Source organism: Convolutriloba macropyga, unplaced genomic scaffold, assembly GCF_964194025.1.
Source record: "Convolutriloba macropyga unplaced genomic scaffold, txConMacr16.3 SCAFFOLD_5467, whole genome shotgun sequence".
Taxonomy (NCBI): domain Eukaryota; kingdom Metazoa; phylum Xenacoelomorpha; order Acoela; family Convolutidae; genus Convolutriloba; species Convolutriloba macropyga.
This window is the reverse complement of record NW_027452822.1, coordinates 1001-16921: the sequence shown is the minus strand read 5'-3', so window position 1 is coordinate 16921 and position 15921 is coordinate 1001. Positions and strand designations below refer to the sequence as shown.

Here is a 15921-nt window from a genome sequence, read left to right as displayed (position 1 = left end):
CTAGAGCCTGTCTAACAAACGGTTGCGGCTTGCGAAATCCGTGATCCGTCTATAATACCAGGAGTGATAATACTAGAGTACTAGTTGGCTTATTGTTTATGTAGTAGGTAGGGTACGAGGTAGTATCCTTATGTGCAGGCTTTGATATGCATGCGGGCTTATTACTGCATGCAGGTAGGTACCCTACCCTACCTACCTACTACCTACGAGTACACTGAGAGGTAGATTGGAGTAGAGTACGCGGACTGAAAGTACATTGTAGGGTACGTTGTCCTGTCAATATGTTTGAAACGCTGAAAAATCTGGGGGACTAAATTCAAAAGGGTCTATGCTCAAACAGGGGGGAGAGTACGTTGTAGATGTGTATACATGCTCGTAAGTAAAAGAGGGAATTCGCGGGTGCAAGGGGGGAAGGTACCAGGGTCCAAGGGATGCTACAGTGGGGAAGGGGCTCCCCAACAGCAATACTAAATATCATGAACGACTTACAACAATGATTGCCATTTGGAAGCAACTCGTCCGAATGATCTAATCATCTAACATCCCCTCATCATCGCTCCCACCCAAGTCCAAAGGGCTCATTTGTTCCTTCATCGCCAGTTGCAGCTGTTCAGATACTCTCTTATCAAATGCCTGCTTCTGTTGGGAAAACCATGGTCGGAAATCCCAGTGATCAAGCAATTCACAAAGCCTAAACTTTGGCCTCGGCAACCCTGTCCTTGGATCGTTGATGCTACTGGCAACCCAGAATGGATCGGTAGGAAATCTCTCCGCACCTTGAAGAGTGCCAAGCAGTGGCATCAGAGTTTGCGCTTGAGCTGGTCCTATCTTGTTGTTCTTGTTCAAGACTCCTTGTTGGTAACACCACTTCAAAAACGAAAGCTGTGCATGGGTGTGCTTCACTTTCTTCTTGTGCTTCGTCTTCGCCGGCTTAGAGGTCCCGCCAGATTTCATAGCGAGGCCTGAAGGGATAAGCGGGACACGCATCTGGCTAGCTGCACGTGTCACGAAGTGGTAATGGCCATCTGCCGAATGGCAACCTCTGCCGGCCACGGCAGAGTCTCCAGCGTCTGTTGCACTGTCAGAATCACTTTCACTGGAAGCATACTGGGTGGGGCTAGGGGCAGCTGACGTAACGGCATCATCCAGAGCTTCGGCATGCTCCTCGCCTATCCTTTGCTTGACAAATGCCTTGACACCGTTAACAGGATTGGCAGCAACCTTTTTTATGAGGTCCATGCCAGTGTATCTCGGCCGCACAACCTTGTTGGCACGCTTCCAGCCCCACACCTTCAGATACAGCAATTGAGCAGATTGGAACAACACGATTGGAGTTAGCAATGCTTTATTCTACAAATTCTACTGTAAATCTGTATATAGAATAATGACAATAACATCACAGCCAACAAGGAGAAAAATGCCGCGCATACTGTACCTGCGTAGAGATGTCAGGACAACGTGATTTGTCGGCCTTGTGTCTCTCCATCATTCGCTTAGTGAATGTGAAGTGTCGGCAAGGCGGGTCACACCAGAATCCCTTGCTTCGTTTCTGCCGGTCAGCAAGCTTGGACTCCTCGATCTCAATTCTCATCCGCTTGTTTCGATTTGCCTCTTCCTTCTTCTGCAATGCTTTAGCAGCCTTGATCTTCTTTCCGCGCTCGCCAGGCACTCCATGCCCAGTACGGCGATGCGTCGTACTGGACCCGCCCCCCTCCAACACGCGGCCTAGTCCAAGCTGTTCTTCGCAGGAAGAAGCATCTCCACCACCAGCACCGGCAACTTCAGAATTGTCGAAGGCGGTGGCCTCTGTAGCAAGACTAGCCCCCTCAACTCCTCCTGGGGGTGCTTGGGCTTGTGGAGGACCACCAGGATTGACAGCTGTACGGTCGCATCACGAGTACATGCAAGCAAAGATGTCGAACCAACGCATTGACACACTTAGTACGGTGATACTTCGAATGTAAGGCATGACAACAATACCTACTGTGCCATTACTATGATCATTCACAACATCCGGATATCAGCCATTTGTCCACGCATTGGCTCAGTTTCGACCCTCATGGGTCTCGCAGGCGGGCAAGGCAATTGGCTACGGCACATAGATGGGCAACGAAAGAACATACGTACCGCCGGGTTCACGTCCACTGGCCGGCAGCGTCAAGCGGATACCACAACCGGGGGCTGGTGGATTGCCTTCATGATTGAGGGGCCAGTCGATCAACACCACACCAGTCGAGCCCTGTGGTTTCTGCCACATTGCATTCAATGCTGTTCTGGTGACAAGCTGCCCACTCCCAAAGCCAGCATGCTTGAAGAACCTCACTCCAGAGAGCTTCCGGTCCGGACCATACTCCATCGTTGTTAGGGCGATGCTTCGGACGGAGATATCTGGCTTCTTCAAAGCGTTGGGCTGAAGGATGCCTTCATTGCTGCGGTCTATCTCCACCTCCCGAACCACAGTGTTCGCAATCGCCGTACTCCTCTGGTGGGCTACCACAACATCTCGAGCTGTAGTGGCATCCTGTCTTCCACTTGCAACGACTGCCGTCACAGCGGGTCCAGCTATGCCGAAGTGGTTGTCAAGCATAGATTTGTTGCACTGTGCCTCCCCTGTGGAATGGTAAAGCACCTGGACTCCAGTGATCTCAGACAGCATCGGTATGGCCAGACGAGCAAACTTCCCGGAGTAGCATCCTGCACCATCTGACTCAATCCCAACCTTGGTGCGCTCAGGGTGAAGCCCCTTCATCAAATGGATCATGCCTTCTAGCATAGAGACCACAGAGAAGCCATCTTCTTTCTTGTGGTCTGTGATGAAATCGAAGTACAGGATTGTGTAATCATCAAGGCTGTCCTCCTCCTCGCCTTCTTCTGGGACATACTTCATCAGGGCCATGCCACCATGCCATGGGATCCCTGCCTTTCCAAACCATTCTTGCTGAGTCTCTCTCCAGACCATAGCCAACCACTTCATCTTCCAATCGATGACAAGGATGTAGTCGTCAGTGCGAAGCTGCTCCCGCCGGAGGGTTTTGAGCTCCTACAGAAAATGACACACGCGACTCAACATCGCATGTTACAGCATGCACAGTAGACAAGCCTAGGGTACCCAACCAGCCCCGGTGGCAAGCTATATTTGTATGTGTTTTCGACTGCAATGGCATGGTTCCTCACTGTGTGCGTATATACGGCGGTCAAATAGCCGGCTTACCTGCTCAACATGGGCGCGGACAAGATGAGCAATATACTTCTCGGTGCGGGCGCGATACCGCTTCCCCAACACACAGAAATCGTTCAAAAGCTCGTTCATCAAGCTCTGAGGAGTGACTTCCTGTTGTTCATCAGATGTGGTGGGAGAAATAGGAAATAAATCCAGGTCGCCATCTCCGTCCACAGCTGTGGGGGTAATCTGATCTGCTGGCAGACCTCGGGCCAGTTGAATCATGGCATGAAGCTCTGCGTAAATGCCGAAGAGCTCGTCACATTGGGGGCAATGTTCACGATGGTCCTGGCACGATTCGGGGCAGTCATTGCAGTATACCAGACGTTCCTGGCACGGCTTGCACTTCTTGTCTGGCCTGCACTTTGGGCAGGCCGACGCAGCAGTGCTAGTGAGGCCCCCAAGCATACGAGTGATGCAATGGGCTGACACACGAGACGTAGGCTGTAAATGTGTTGTCATCCGCCGCTTCAGGAAATACTCGTACTCATCGATTCTACCAAGGAGATTCTCCTTGTGGTCTGCTAGTAAATGCGGCGCAGCGTCATACACACGCTCCACAAGACGCCGTAGGTGCTGGAAGTTCTCGTGGCCAAACCGTTGTGAGATGTTGTCAAGGCCTGTAAGCACCTTCTGCTGACCACCGGTCGCGACCTTTGCCATTTTCATGAACTTGCTGCGCTTGAGAGTACCGGGCATTGGTTTCCCTGCCAAAATAATGAAAAGTTTTGTCAGAGGTCAGGCAAGCTACAACTTGAAGAAATGAACATGAGGCCTCTGCACAATGAAACCAGGGCTAAGGGCTTGCCTGTTTCTGGATCTGTGTTAGCTTGTAAATACTCTCGCCATAGCTCAGATCTCAAGACTTTTCGCAATGTGCTGGGGACACTAAGGCGTGTACCATCTGACAGTGAAATATCCTTCTGTCCGAAAGCCACATCCTACGTACCACACAGTGATGTATCAATGAGACAACACATACTGGTAGCTATGGCTACAGGTGCCTCAGAAAATAGGGGGGGCATTCTGCACCTGCATGTTGCTTGGATTGCAAATCCACTTCAATGCATGTTCAAATTGTGTGGCATGAACACGCTGGCGTGTAATCTTCGACAACAGAGCTGGCTTGGTGGTGCCCGCACCATACGCCCTAGCATGGGCTCGCGCCTGGCGAAACCTGCACAAGATATACGCCACATCATGCAATATGCATTTGGCGGTCGTTCAAGGAAAAGGCACTTGGGATATCAATGCACTACCAACAATGAGTAGTGGGAGATCAGGCATGGCACAGGTACCCACTTGTTTTTACTGACAGCCTTGGCCAAGCCCAAATCATTGTTGAGTTCTGCCTTGCTGAATGACTGGGTTAGTATACTGAGCAGCCGTCTCTCCTCCTCGCGGTCATCAGTAGCATTCAACTCAGCCACGACGTCCTTGACCAAGGGCAGGTCCGCCAGAGCAGCAGTAACAATCCGCCGCTTGGATGACTGCCTACCACCAGCATCTATTTTGTCTGCGAGCAGGCGGAGCAAGGGAGCCACATCACGGTGGAATGGACTGACCACGGTGACTACAGGCTGTTCCAGCTTCTGCAGCAGATCACGCAACCGACGCTCCCCCATGTCACAAAGCTCCTTGTGAAAGGAAGTATCAACGCCAGAAATTTGGGAGCCATCTCGATTGTATCGCAGACCCAATGCTGCGTACACTTTTGCACCAGTATCGACCCCTGAGATAACCTACAACAACATGCGGATCGCACAGCAAGATTGAGGACTGCACATGCACGTGCAAAAATATAGTTCATGGTATGTAAGCATACACACGCAGGGGTGATATGTATACATTTAGACACACACACACACACACACACAGAGCCAAACACATAGCTAGGGACACAGCGGACAGATGGATTGATAGACAAACAAAGAAACACAAACACAGACAAACAGAAAGAAGGCATATGGATGGGCAGGTTGGCATGCGGCAAACGGACACGCAAACAGACGGAGAGACATACCTTGTTGTCAAGAGTCCTTTGCTGTGCATATTTCGACTGCTGGGCCCGCAGGAGGCCAGCTTGGTTGTCTTTCAGCCTCTCTGCTCGTGCCTTTTGAGCCTCAGCTTCTGCAAGGCGGAGATCCAAAACAGCAATCTTGTTCTCCGATTGCTGTAAAATCTCCTTTTGTCGCAAGGCTATGTTGTGCGCAGCCATCCACTTTGCGTGTGCTTCTGCACAGCTATCAAGTAGTCGTTGATGCTGCACCCTAGCTGTGTGGTCTGCTGTCTATGGGACCATGCGGCATGCACAAACAACCAAACATACATACGCTCAGACAACAAGTGAACAAGCAAATCTCCGTTCCATGTGTGGGCACAAACAACATTCAATTGCAACAATGCGTCTGTGATGCATTCAAACATGTGGCACTGCGAAGGTTGTTGTGCCTGTGATGAACAGTGCCACATATTACCTGCAGCTCTTCCTCAGCAGCAATAAGCCTCTCATGCATATGTTGCTGAGACTGGAGCAGTTCAGACCTCTCTTTCTCCCACGATTGTCTCAAGGCCTGAACTCGCTGAGACTCCTGCGCCTGGGCTTGCTGCCTAGTCTGGGGAGCAGCCAATCTGGCAGCTTCTCTAGCTGCCTTACCACCACTGTGGTGATGGTGTGTGGAGGAGTCTTTGCGTTGGAAGCCTGCATTACATACGTATCCTACATATGGGAGGCCGTTCCTTGCTGTGCATCTCCCCTTTCCATCTGTGATCTGCGACGGAACTAGGCTGAAATCCCGGGGGGGCAATCTGGGGTGACACAGCACAGCGGAGCCGACGAGATGGCGACCAAACAGGCCATCCTCCTTGCAAACTAGGCGTACTCGCGGTGTGTCGCCTGTGCGCTCGAGCTGGCCGCATGCCAGACACCAAAACGTGTCTGGTATGTGACTGTCAGGGGCCATTAGCGAACGTGGGTCACAGCCTGGGCAGGGCAGGGCAAGTGCAGTGTCAGACACCGTCAGCGTCACTGTACTGCGTGCAGTACTATGTCCACAGGCCGCTCGCGATGATCGAATTTTGGTGGGGTGTGCGCAAGGTAGGCGAGGGAATACCTCATAGTTTGTCGTGCAGCCGTTCAGACAGAGCAATTCGAAGGCGCTGATTCTCACTGTGCCGCTGGTTTCCCAAGGATGCTTAGGATGCGTGGGTTTCTGGCGCCGCGGCTTCCGTGGCGGGCAGCGATTAGGTACGTGACTAGCCTCTGGCCGGGGATGTCCGGTACTCGTACTGGCCGGGAGCCGGTAGGGTACTGGCAACATCTGTACGTGAAATTGCCGGATATGGGGGTCAAAAGTACTGCCCTACCGTAAACGGCCTCATGTAAATAAAAAATGGCTGTCGCTGTAGAGTGTAGCCCGTGTAGGGTTCATTCTGGCGACCCCGAGACCGAATTTTAAGGAGCTAGCGAGGCAGGGTTATAGGTGGTAAAATAACCTTATTTTATTCTTGGGGGGTTTAATTAATATTAATTAATAGTTAATTAATAAAACAAAAAATAAGTATTAATTAACTCTGGCAGTCGTGCGGCGAGGCAGCCAGGCCCAGCCCGCCCGACCGGTCGACACCGGGTGGGGCGCTTGCCGTGATCTGGCGTGGGCCAGTGCGCGGCCGCTGAACAACTTCATGTTGATGTGGTGAAATATATGGTCGAGGACGCCCTCTCAGATGCAATAGATGAGTTAGACAGGATTGCCTCTGCTGCTGGTGATGATGAGGGGGGCGCTACCGATCAAGCCGCTTAGGCCGGACCTTCTACTTCTGGTGGCCAAACTAGCTCTAATACCAATGTGGTAGACTTGGTTGGAGATGATTGATGAGTGAAGCTATTATGGGACGTATAAAAACTGTGAGGGTGTCGGGGGATGGGAAGATACCCGGTGTAACTTGCACTTTGCTGCAGCCTACATCCAACTGCCATGCAGGAAGCAGCATGCTATGAATATATTAAAAGCATTGTGCCTCATTTACTTTATTATGAGGGGGGTTTAATTAATAGTCAATTAATATTAATTAAATAATTTTATTTTCGAATTAATTAATCGGCGCAGGTATAGGCAGGGTAGATACGCTACCGGTGTCCGGTGTACCAACGTACCTAGGTGACGGGATGGTTACAGGAGGGCCGGGGCCATAGGGCGCAGGTCAGGAAAGGGTAGGGTAGGTACCAACGTAGGTAGGGTAGGTACCAACGTAGGTAGGGAAAGGTAGGAAAGGTAGGAAAGGTAGGAAAGGGTAGGGTAGGTACCAACGTAGGTAGGGTAGGTACCTTCTCTACATACTCGTAGAATCTAGAGACTCCAATTTCCAAAGTCTGGAGAGTCCCTACTCGTACCCCCAAAGTGTCACATGTAGGCTGTACTCGTAGCTTGTAGGTAGGTAGGGACGTAGGGTAGGGTATGTGTGATGTAAATCTCCGTCATGTACCTACCTACGGGGCAGGTACTGTATTGGTACCTGGTACTCCGGCCCGGGCTGTAATCAACCTATCATCATTCACCGGGTACTCGGTAGGTACTGCAGTGTAGGTAGGTACCCTACCGACCTCCTGCCTGCCTTCTGAGTTCTGTATCTCATTTATACCTGGTTTATTTCATGTAATTTAGTATCGGGGGGTATAAATTTACTGAAATTTTCAAGTAATTTTCTAAATGAGTTATTTTCTAATAATTTTCCCTCCAATTTATTTCCAGCGAGCCTCTCCCCCGCCATGGCGCGGCCGGTCCGCGCGGTCTCGTCAGTGGCCGCACCCGAGTGGCGAGAGGTTGTCAAGCACATCCCACGAAGCCCTTGCAAGTCAATATTCACTCATTCAATGACATCCCATCACTACAAAGTGCCTTTGGGATGCGATTGCGGCTTGAATGTTCCGTCTTGCGTCGCATTCAGAGCAGTCTAGAGTTTATTTCTCGGGCTTTGCTCTTAACACCGTGGAAAATACATTATCGGGGGCAGAAAATTAACACTAAAATTTCAGTAGTTTTTAAAATAAACTATTTAGAAAATTTCTAAGGCCAGGTATAATCTCATTATAATTGAATACAGCTCATGTACGTCATGTGTCTCGGCTCGGGGGCAGGGGTTTTTCGAGCCACCTTCTCCCGGGGGTGAAAAAATAACAGCTCATGTCAGTAAATAGTACCTACTACCTACCCTAGCTACTAGTGATCGATCATGTCGATCCTGAGCTAGACGGTAGGGTACCCTACACGAGTTACGTAGGGTAGGTAGGGCAGGTACGGGGTACATTGATTGGACGCCCGCCGCACGGCCGTACATCAAACGTGGCCCGTACTGCAGGTGACGTGGATATGTACGTGACCTTCACTCCTAATGTACACCCACTACCCAGGTCCCTGAGGAGTGACTAGTGAGGGGTGCCCGAAGGCCCCCTTATTTGCTGGTGATGTGGTTCGAGCGTATGCGGGGGTGCATGCTCTACGTACGAGTACATGTCCGAGCTCATGGCCTCGATCTTTCCAACCCTGGGAGATAGAGATAGCCGATCAAGTGGCCCCCACTGGCCCCACCCTGGCCCGCGCGGGCTCCCCCCACCCTTCCCCCCAGGCCAACCCCCCTCGGCTTTCCCTGGACTTCCTGCCGGATTTGCACGAGGCCCCCGCCTCCGCCACAGCTGGCCTACGTAAGGTGTCTCATCGGCTAGGCCACCTGATCGTCTCCTGGCGGTCCTTCTTCGACCTCTACCGCTCTTCCCCCCAGGCCGAGCGCATCCGTCTGTTGTCCCACTCTGGCCGTGGCAGCGTCTCCTTTTTGACTTCTGACACACCCCGCGGCTATGATGCTCACCCGGATGTGCACCGCGCGTCTGTCCGACGGGCTGTGGGCCTGGCCACTCTGGGCTCGGCCTGCCTTGGTGCTGGGGACTCCTGCCCGATCTGTGGCCTGCACCCCGACCATGACGAGGCCCTGGAGCGCCACGTCCCCCGCTGTCCCATGCCGGGCGCTGCCCGCCATGCCCAACACGCCGGCCTGGCCCGCCTCATTCGCTCGATTTTCGCGGAATGCGGGGCTCGGAAGGAGGACGTTAAGTTTGAGTTACAGGGACTACGTTCCGACAAGACCCGCCCTGGGGATGTCATCTGGCTCGGCTACACCGGTCCTGGCCGGCACCTGCTGGTCGATGGCTCCGTGGTGGGGGTGTTTACTAATACCGCCACCCGCGATAGCTCCCGCTCCCGCTCCCCTGGCCACGCGGCTTCCTGCCAGGAGGAGGAAAAACTGTCAGCGGATGCCTCCTCCCCCACTCCTGTCTGCCCGCGCCATCGTCTCGTCCCTGCCGTGATAGAGGAGGGTGGGCGCATCGGCGCCCACTTTTACGTCGCTTTACTGCGCGAACTGGCTGAACGTGGTGTACGTTTTGGACACCTTCAGCCCCACCGTCCTGGCCTGCTGTACCCCCCGCTGCACTAGTTGCGCACTGGGTCCGACTGTGGACCCAGCGCCTTAGTACCTGGCTCCATAATACCCTCTCCCAGCGGCTGCTACAGACCCTTTACCCCTCTGACCTGTACTAGCCGGTACGGTCTCATTCCGGCTTTGCCCCCCAGGCCCCGGCCCTCCTGTAACTATCCCGTCACGTACGAGTACATGTGTCGTGGGGTTTGCTTGGATGCGCTTTCCAGTACTTCACTCTTCACTTACCCCGGCGAATCGCGAGTACTGTGTCCTTCCCTAGTATCCGGGTACTCGTACAATGCTAGCAGTTGCACACCCTGCCATTACATTATTTACACCGTGTCCTACACATTTGAGGTCCCTGTCACCTGTGCCTAGCGGCCCCGCCCCCCCTGTAACCATCCCATCACACATTTGAGGTCCTGGCACCTCAGGCGGGTCGAATGGGTCGATCGTGAACTGCCAGGAGAATAATATCGCTACAGTACACTATCCTAGCTACCGTACCTAGTAGTGGCCAATTTTCTGAGTTTTATGGCGGCTTTCCGGCGCAGATCTAGAAAACTGTCAAGGAATTGCGTTTTGGTGGAGAAACACCCCCGGCCTGGCAGGAGGGTCGAGCCACGGCCGATACCCCCGGCCGGCCAGGGACTCTGTGGGAGTCAGATGCATGTGTCCCCTAAGGGGACCCCCTAATATAAATGCTACGAGTAGGGTACTACTAACGCTATTTGATTCTTGTCAGTTGGATAAATAAATATATCGCTACTACAGTAGTAGTATGCGCACGGGTCCCAATATACACTGCATATCGAGTTGTGAACACTGAACTCGTAACCACCCGTTCGCGCGCAAGCCCATGAAAACGTCGGGCGCGCCCGGGTGCGCAACGGTTTTTCGCGACAAGCTAGGACTGGTACCACAGCTACCTGTCGCTCACTCTGTTCAGATTCATCAGTCACCTCATTCGAGCTCGAGTAGACGCGCCACACTGCACGGCTGGGGTCGATTCCGTCGTACCGAAACACCATTTTGAAGATGGCTGCTGCCGTTTCTTCTTTACGTTGGCTTTTCGGGCCCCTTCTGCTCCTCGCTGCTTTGTCAACTGCGGGAGCCACGGAGACAGAAGGGGACGCGTTGTGCCAGGCAGGCAACGGGCTCCCTGGAGGATTCCAGCCTTTACCGACTGGCTTGACAGCCGCGGAGCTGGACTTTGATGTCAAAGCGGCGCTGTAAGCTCTGCGTCCGCTTACTTCTCGCTATATGGCCACCCACGTCCGGTCACGTATCTTCCTTGTGGCCTTGTTCCCAGCGCTGAGCGTGGTTCCTTTGCCCACTGCAGGTACATAGCTTGGGGTCAGGCAGGCATCAAGGAGGTGAGACTCACGAGAGATTGCATGGGATCTTTCCACAATAGCCTCTGCATGTCTTGGGAGACAAAAAGAACCCGCAGAACTTCCGGATAGGAAGCAAGCAGCACAGCACGCGAAAGCCGGCAGCTCCACTCCACTCTGCATTTTATGTCCGCCGCGTCTGTGAGGATTCAGCAGGCCAGGCAGGCACGCACGCAGACGAAAGAGGGTTGCGCAGAGAGGCAGACAGGTGTATGGGCGGACATGCAGGCGTGCAAGCAGCTGTTTGCCCAACCAGGCACCCGGTCAGGCAAATGCACAGACATATGCCCATCAAAACAGAACACTGCCTTTCCACTGCTGGCGTCACTGACTGGAGACCTGGTGTTGCAGATGCCCCAGGTACTCAATGCTGCGTGCGGGAATGGCAAGACGCCCACCCTGGGACAGCCGGAGCTCCTCGGCGCCTGCCAACAAGTGGTGGCAGGCACAAACTACAAGCTCCACTTCACCTCCCGGCTGTTGTGCGAGGGCAACGGACTTGAGGCTACAGGAGGCTCTCACGTCGGCGCTGTAGACTCCGTTGCAGTGGTTTATATCCCGCTCCCAGTCATGACAATGGGAAGCGGAGCACAGCCCTCGGTCTCTGCGCAGACAATTACCTTCTCAGACATGGGCGGGGCGGTGGTGGCGTGATGTCCCAATGAGGCTTGGGTGTGAGGCTACCCTTTTCTTCCTTGCCAAACACCTCCCCTGCTCTCCTGCAACTACCAGAACCACCACTTGAAATGGTCAGGTTACGCTGATACCGCCAATATTCACCCCACAAGTAACGAGTCTAAGCCTGTCCCCATAACTGTAATGTATACTGTGCCTTAATTGAAAACTGCGATGCTCGCATCTGCCTGTGCCTCTGTTCAGTTCCTTGGACGCGCGATGGCATCTGCAGAATGCATTTCTATGGTTGAGCGGTTTTCACGAGCAGGAACTGTCCAGGCAAACACGAATGCTCACTTGTCCCATCGTGGCTGATGCGTTGCCAGACACACATATGTGGCGCAGGGTCGTGACCATGAGGTGATACAGTGTCTCGCTGCATTTTGGTTGGGGTGCCACCCTACCCCGCAGGAAGGTGTGTGGGGCCGGTGGTGATATGACAGGTACATGCCACCTAGCCATGCACGAGCGTAAAGGGAGGCAGCAGCAGTCACTTCGCTCGTATTCTGCCGGCCTGCAAAATGCGGGCTTTGCAGTGGAAGATCAGCTGCCGTGCCCAGGCCAGTGAACTGAAAAACGCCGTGCCCCCTTTCGTGAAGTTGCCTCTGACCGTGCTCCCCTCTTCTATCTCCCTCCCCCCCCCCTCTCTCTCTCACACACACACCAGCCTCAGTTCCAGCCTGCTTGTGATGTTGTGGGTCAGGATGGAGAGAAGAGGGGGGGGGGGGGGGGGGGGGCAGTGAGCGTCCATATAAGGCACACCGGCGCAACAACAGCAACCAGTTCACATGCATGGACAGCAACGGGCAGCACAGCTCGGATCTTCCAAGCCCATCTTCCACATCCATCAATGCACAGCGATGGCCCAGTTCTTTTTGCGGCTCCTGAAGGACTTTCAGCCCGCTCGGCACCCAACAAAGCCAATATATCACGAGGACGACACCACTGGGCAGAATAGACTCGAGCGGCAATGCAAACTCATTTTGCACGCAACATACTTGAATTTATATATAGCAACGTGCCAACCGTACAAACCTAGTAACATAGTGTCTATAAATTGGTGTGAATATGGCGCCCTCCTACCCTGCTTTTACCCTGCGGTGGTCTCAATGTAATTAATGGGTTAGGCAAGGCCTTCGTAAATTTGGTCCATGATGGCTTTGAACCGGTCCTGCAAGAGACAGATAGATTGACACGCGTGAGATCGAGAAGGGAAGTGATCACCGGGCCGGGCCTGTAACCGGCAATATATACAGCCACCATGCTGCCAGCAACCTAGCGTGCGTGGGACAACCTCTTGTCAAGGAAGGTGGGGAGGTGTGTATGTGTGTGTGTGTGTGTGTGTGTGTTTGGCGTGGTGGGCTTGGGGGGAGGGACAAGCACTGGGCATGTCAGGTTTTCTCGAAGGTCAGCACTGTGTGGTGTGGGTGCCCTCACCGGCTGGTCTATGAACACATAGTGCCCGGCGTCAGGCACAGTCAGAATCTTCCGATCCAATGGAGACGCCGGCGGTGAGGCGGACGCCTGGCTCAAGTTCTTCACAGCTCTTGACGGCGCATTTTCATCGATGTTCAGCATCCAATCCTTATCGCCATAGATGAAAGTGACCGGCACTTTCAGATCCTGAATTCGGTGCTCAAGCGGGCTCTTGGCCCACGCAAACGGCTGAAGGATGTGCCGCAGGGCATGCTGTTCAGGTCGGCAAGGCAGCAGGCTGGGTCAGACGTCAATACGGTGTGTAGCACGTGGGTGTCCATGTGCCAGAAACATCTCTCAATAAGAGAGGGGCGACCAGAAGCGGAGGGGAGTGCAGGAGAGGGAAGGGAAGGTATGGCATGGTGTCGGATGGGAAAGGAAAGGGACAGGGAAGCAAAGGAGGGGGGAACGAGCTGTGGTCAAAAGCCGGGGGGGGGGGGGGGGGGAGACGAGACAAAGCAGAACCCCGCGGCCATGGTGGAGCCGTTTCCAGTCAGGTACAAACAAGACATCGGCAGCTGTGCCGCTCACCTCGCCGCTTCCGTTCTGCGCAAGGATGTGATACTGGTAGTCGCGGAAGGCTTCCACCTCCGCGTCAGTGAGCCCCTCACCGGTGTATCTGCACGGATACACATCCCGCGTGTCGGTTATTGACATGCTCTGCCAATCACCAATCATGGTAAGTACGTCCCTAACTGCCCCCCCACCCCCCCTTTGCGACACGCCGCTGCCCTATTTCGTTCAGACAAATATCGCACATGCAACCAGCCACATTTCTGTTGCTGCAGCTGTTGTCCACCACTGTTCTCAGCTCAGCCGAAACGCCACAAAGGGGTTGGTGGGGTGGGTGGGGAGAGAGGGGGGGGGGGGGGGGGGGGGGCAACACCTGAAACGCCGGCTAACATACCGATCCACAAGCTTTGGTCCCCATGGGCCGAGGGTCCGCGTGACTGTTCCAGGCGTGAGACCAGAGTTCCATGACGCCTTTGCGGCGCGCCAGAGAAGGCCAGACACAGACATAGACGACTGCACGGCCTTGGGCTCCCAGTCGTTCGGCATTTCAGGCTGCGGCAACCACCCCAGCCAGGCAACATCAGTCAAGGCAGCTTTGGAGGGCAGGCGGCGAAGACTACAGACGAAGCTAAGACAATTGAAAAGAAGGGGCCAGGGGGGGGGGGGGGGGGGGGCTAGGCCAGTTTGTGACTCAACAAAGGGCAGCATAATGTAGAGGGGATAGGGGGAGGGGCGTCCAAACTCTTCACAAACCGTATGAAGAAATGGGGGCGAGCTGGGATGGAGGCAAAGGACATGGGCGAGGAGGTGGCTGGGCGGAAGGGGACTGGGAACGCGTCTGGTGACTCACAATTCCGGCGGGAGAAACCAGGATGAGGTGCTTCACATGCTCAGGGTGCTTGAGCGCATACACTGTGGCGAGGTAGCCGCCCATGCTGTGGCCGACAAGCACCTGAAGAAAGTCCCACAGCAGAGAGCGGGAGACATTCAAGGACGAGAACCACCTGCATTGGCGATTGGCAAAAAGTTGCCTGTGGTACTTCAAGCTGCTAAATATGGTATAGAGAAGATTCAGTGTGCCCTGTTTGACTAGCGTCAGAGGTTGTACAGAGGGACACAGACAGACAGACAGAAGGGGGGGGGGGGGGGGGGGGGGGGGGGATAGGAGATGGGATGGAAAGGGACTCGTTGTGAATTCACCAGTGACGATGTCATCGAGAGGGCACACGGGGAGGAGGGAAGAGAGATAGAGATGCCGAGAGAGACAGAGAAGGTAGGGTCCGCACCATCTTGTCAATGCCCACTGCTTGGCGCCACTCCAAGAGTGCCTTGATGAAGAACTCCTCGGCATCTACTGTGGTTTTGGCATTGAACGGGGGGCGGCTGGACAAGCCGGTGCCGAGAGGGTCGACAGCATACAGGTCATCGAGAGCCCGTAGGCCTTCCAGGTTCTTCCAGAAGAAGCCTACCCCTGCCCCATACCCGGGAATGCAAACCATCGGAGATGACCGGTCCGGAATGGACCCCACCGACGTGTAGGTATGCATACTATGACCAGAAGGGAGCTTCACATCTTGGACCTTGACGGGAGACTCTCCGCTGTATCCCAGAGCACACAGTTTCAGGGCACGTACAATTGTGAAATCGAGTGTCCTCAGGGGGGGGGGGAGGCGAGATGGGGCATTGAGGGCAGTCCAAGCACCACTTGTATCATACACCGCACCTGCGAACCGCGAGGAGTCTCTCCTCAGCTGTAAGGGCTTCATGTGCGCTGGTCTGGCGCCATCGCAAGCACTGAGACCACCTGTGGGGCCGTTAAGCACACAGCACAGCAGTTGGCACTCAGTCAGCATGACATGGTTAGGTGTCCCTGGCTAGAGGCCATGATTTACTGCACTGTAAAAATGGAGGACCTGAAGCATGGCTAGTTCGGAAAAGAGCGGGTGATAACAATTGAGAAACCTGCAGGAGTAGCCAGGTGGGTGACTGCACGTGCAACATACATACCACGACAGGTTGGACTGCAGCGCAGCTGTGCCTCGAGTTGCTGTTGCGGCACCCACGCCGCTGCTAGCTGCGGTAGTGGCGGTGGCCATGGGAAATTCCGACAAGCTATCCTTCTCCGTTAGAAAAGATCGCTGCCGCCAAGAGAAGCGGGCCCGGAGATCA

General features: G+C 54.1%; 3 protein-coding genes across 3 annotated transcripts; 1 reads left to right on the top strand and 2 right to left on the bottom strand.

The window, feature by feature from the left end:
* Positions 1-464: 464 nt before the first annotated feature.
* On the bottom strand, positions 465-6491 carry LOC142357817 (uncharacterized). The gene is made up of 10 exons (XM_075409337.1): positions 6334-6491; positions 5698-6203; positions 5244-5510; positions 4523-4962; positions 4253-4397; positions 4029-4161; positions 3212-3927; positions 2128-3040; positions 1436-1878; positions 465-1290 (listed from the first exon to the last, which is right to left on the bottom strand). Exons 2-10 carry the CDS (start codon positions 6181-6183, stop codon positions 529-531), a joined length of 4305 nt encoding a protein of 1434 aa, XP_075265452.1. The 5' UTR covers positions 6184-6203; positions 6334-6491; the 3' UTR covers positions 465-528.
* Positions 6492-10578: 4087 nt separating this feature from the next.
* On the top strand, positions 10579-11888 carry LOC142357818 (uncharacterized). The gene is made up of 3 exons (XM_075409338.1): positions 10579-10926; positions 11037-11070; positions 11440-11888. Exons 1-3 carry the CDS (start codon positions 10733-10735, stop codon positions 11740-11742), a joined length of 531 nt encoding a protein of 176 aa, XP_075265453.1. The 5' UTR covers positions 10579-10732; the 3' UTR covers positions 11743-11888.
* A 948-nt stretch (positions 11889-12836) lies between these two features.
* Positions 12837-15545, bottom strand: LOC142357819 (uncharacterized). The gene is made up of 7 exons (XM_075409339.1): positions 15476-15545; positions 15039-15351; positions 14603-14704; positions 14126-14265; positions 13771-13858; positions 13201-13452; positions 12837-12934 (listed from the first exon to the last, which is right to left on the bottom strand). The coding sequence occupies exons 2-7, from the start codon at positions 15297-15299 to the stop codon at positions 12887-12889; spliced, it is 891 nt and encodes a 296-aa protein (XP_075265454.1). The 5' UTR covers positions 15300-15351; positions 15476-15545; the 3' UTR covers positions 12837-12886.
* Between the last annotated feature and the right edge of the window lie 376 nt (positions 15546-15921).

What these genes read in the sequence shown, in the direction of transcription:
- LOC142357818 (XM_075409338.1), top strand. Translation starts at nt 10,733, where the DNA reads ATGGCTGCTGCCGTTTCTTCTTTACGTTGGCTTTTCGGGCCCCTTCTG. An exon ending in TTTGATGTCAAAGCGGCGCT is followed by an intron (nt 10,927 to 11,036) that starts GTAAGCTCTGCG and finishes TGCCCACTGCAG; the next exon opens with GTACATAGCTTGGGGTCAGG. An exon ending in GTCAGGCAGGCATCAAGGAG is followed by an intron (nt 11,071 to 11,439) that starts GTGAGACTCACG and finishes CTGGTGTTGCAG; the next exon opens with ATGCCCCAGGTACTCAATGC.
- LOC142357817 (XM_075409337.1), bottom strand. Translation starts at nt 6,183, where the DNA reads ATGGCCCCTGACAGTCACATACCAGACACGTTTTGGTGTCTGGCATGC. An exon ending in AAGGCTGTCAGTAAAAACAA is followed by an intron (nt 4,398 to 4,522) that starts GTGGGTACCTGT and finishes TATCTTGTGCAG; the next exon opens with GTTTCGCCAGGCGCGAGCCC. An exon ending in TCCGCGCCCATGTTGAGCAG is followed by an intron (nt 3,041 to 3,211) that starts GTAAGCCGGCTA and finishes CATTTTCTGTAG; the next exon opens with GAGCTCAAAACCCTCCGGCG.
- LOC142357819 (XM_075409339.1), bottom strand. Translation starts at nt 15,299, where the DNA reads ATGCATACCTACACGTCGGTGGGGTCCATTCCGGACCGGTCATCTCCG. An exon ending in CAGTGGGCATTGACAAGATG is followed by an intron (nt 14,705 to 15,038) that starts GTGCGGACCCTA and finishes GACTTTCTTCAG; the next exon opens with GTGCTTGTCGGCCACAGCAT. An exon ending in TGGTTTCTCCCGCCGGAATT is followed by an intron (nt 14,266 to 14,602) that starts GTGAGTCACCAG and finishes AAGGCCGTGCAG; the next exon opens with TCGTCTATGTCTGTGTCTGG.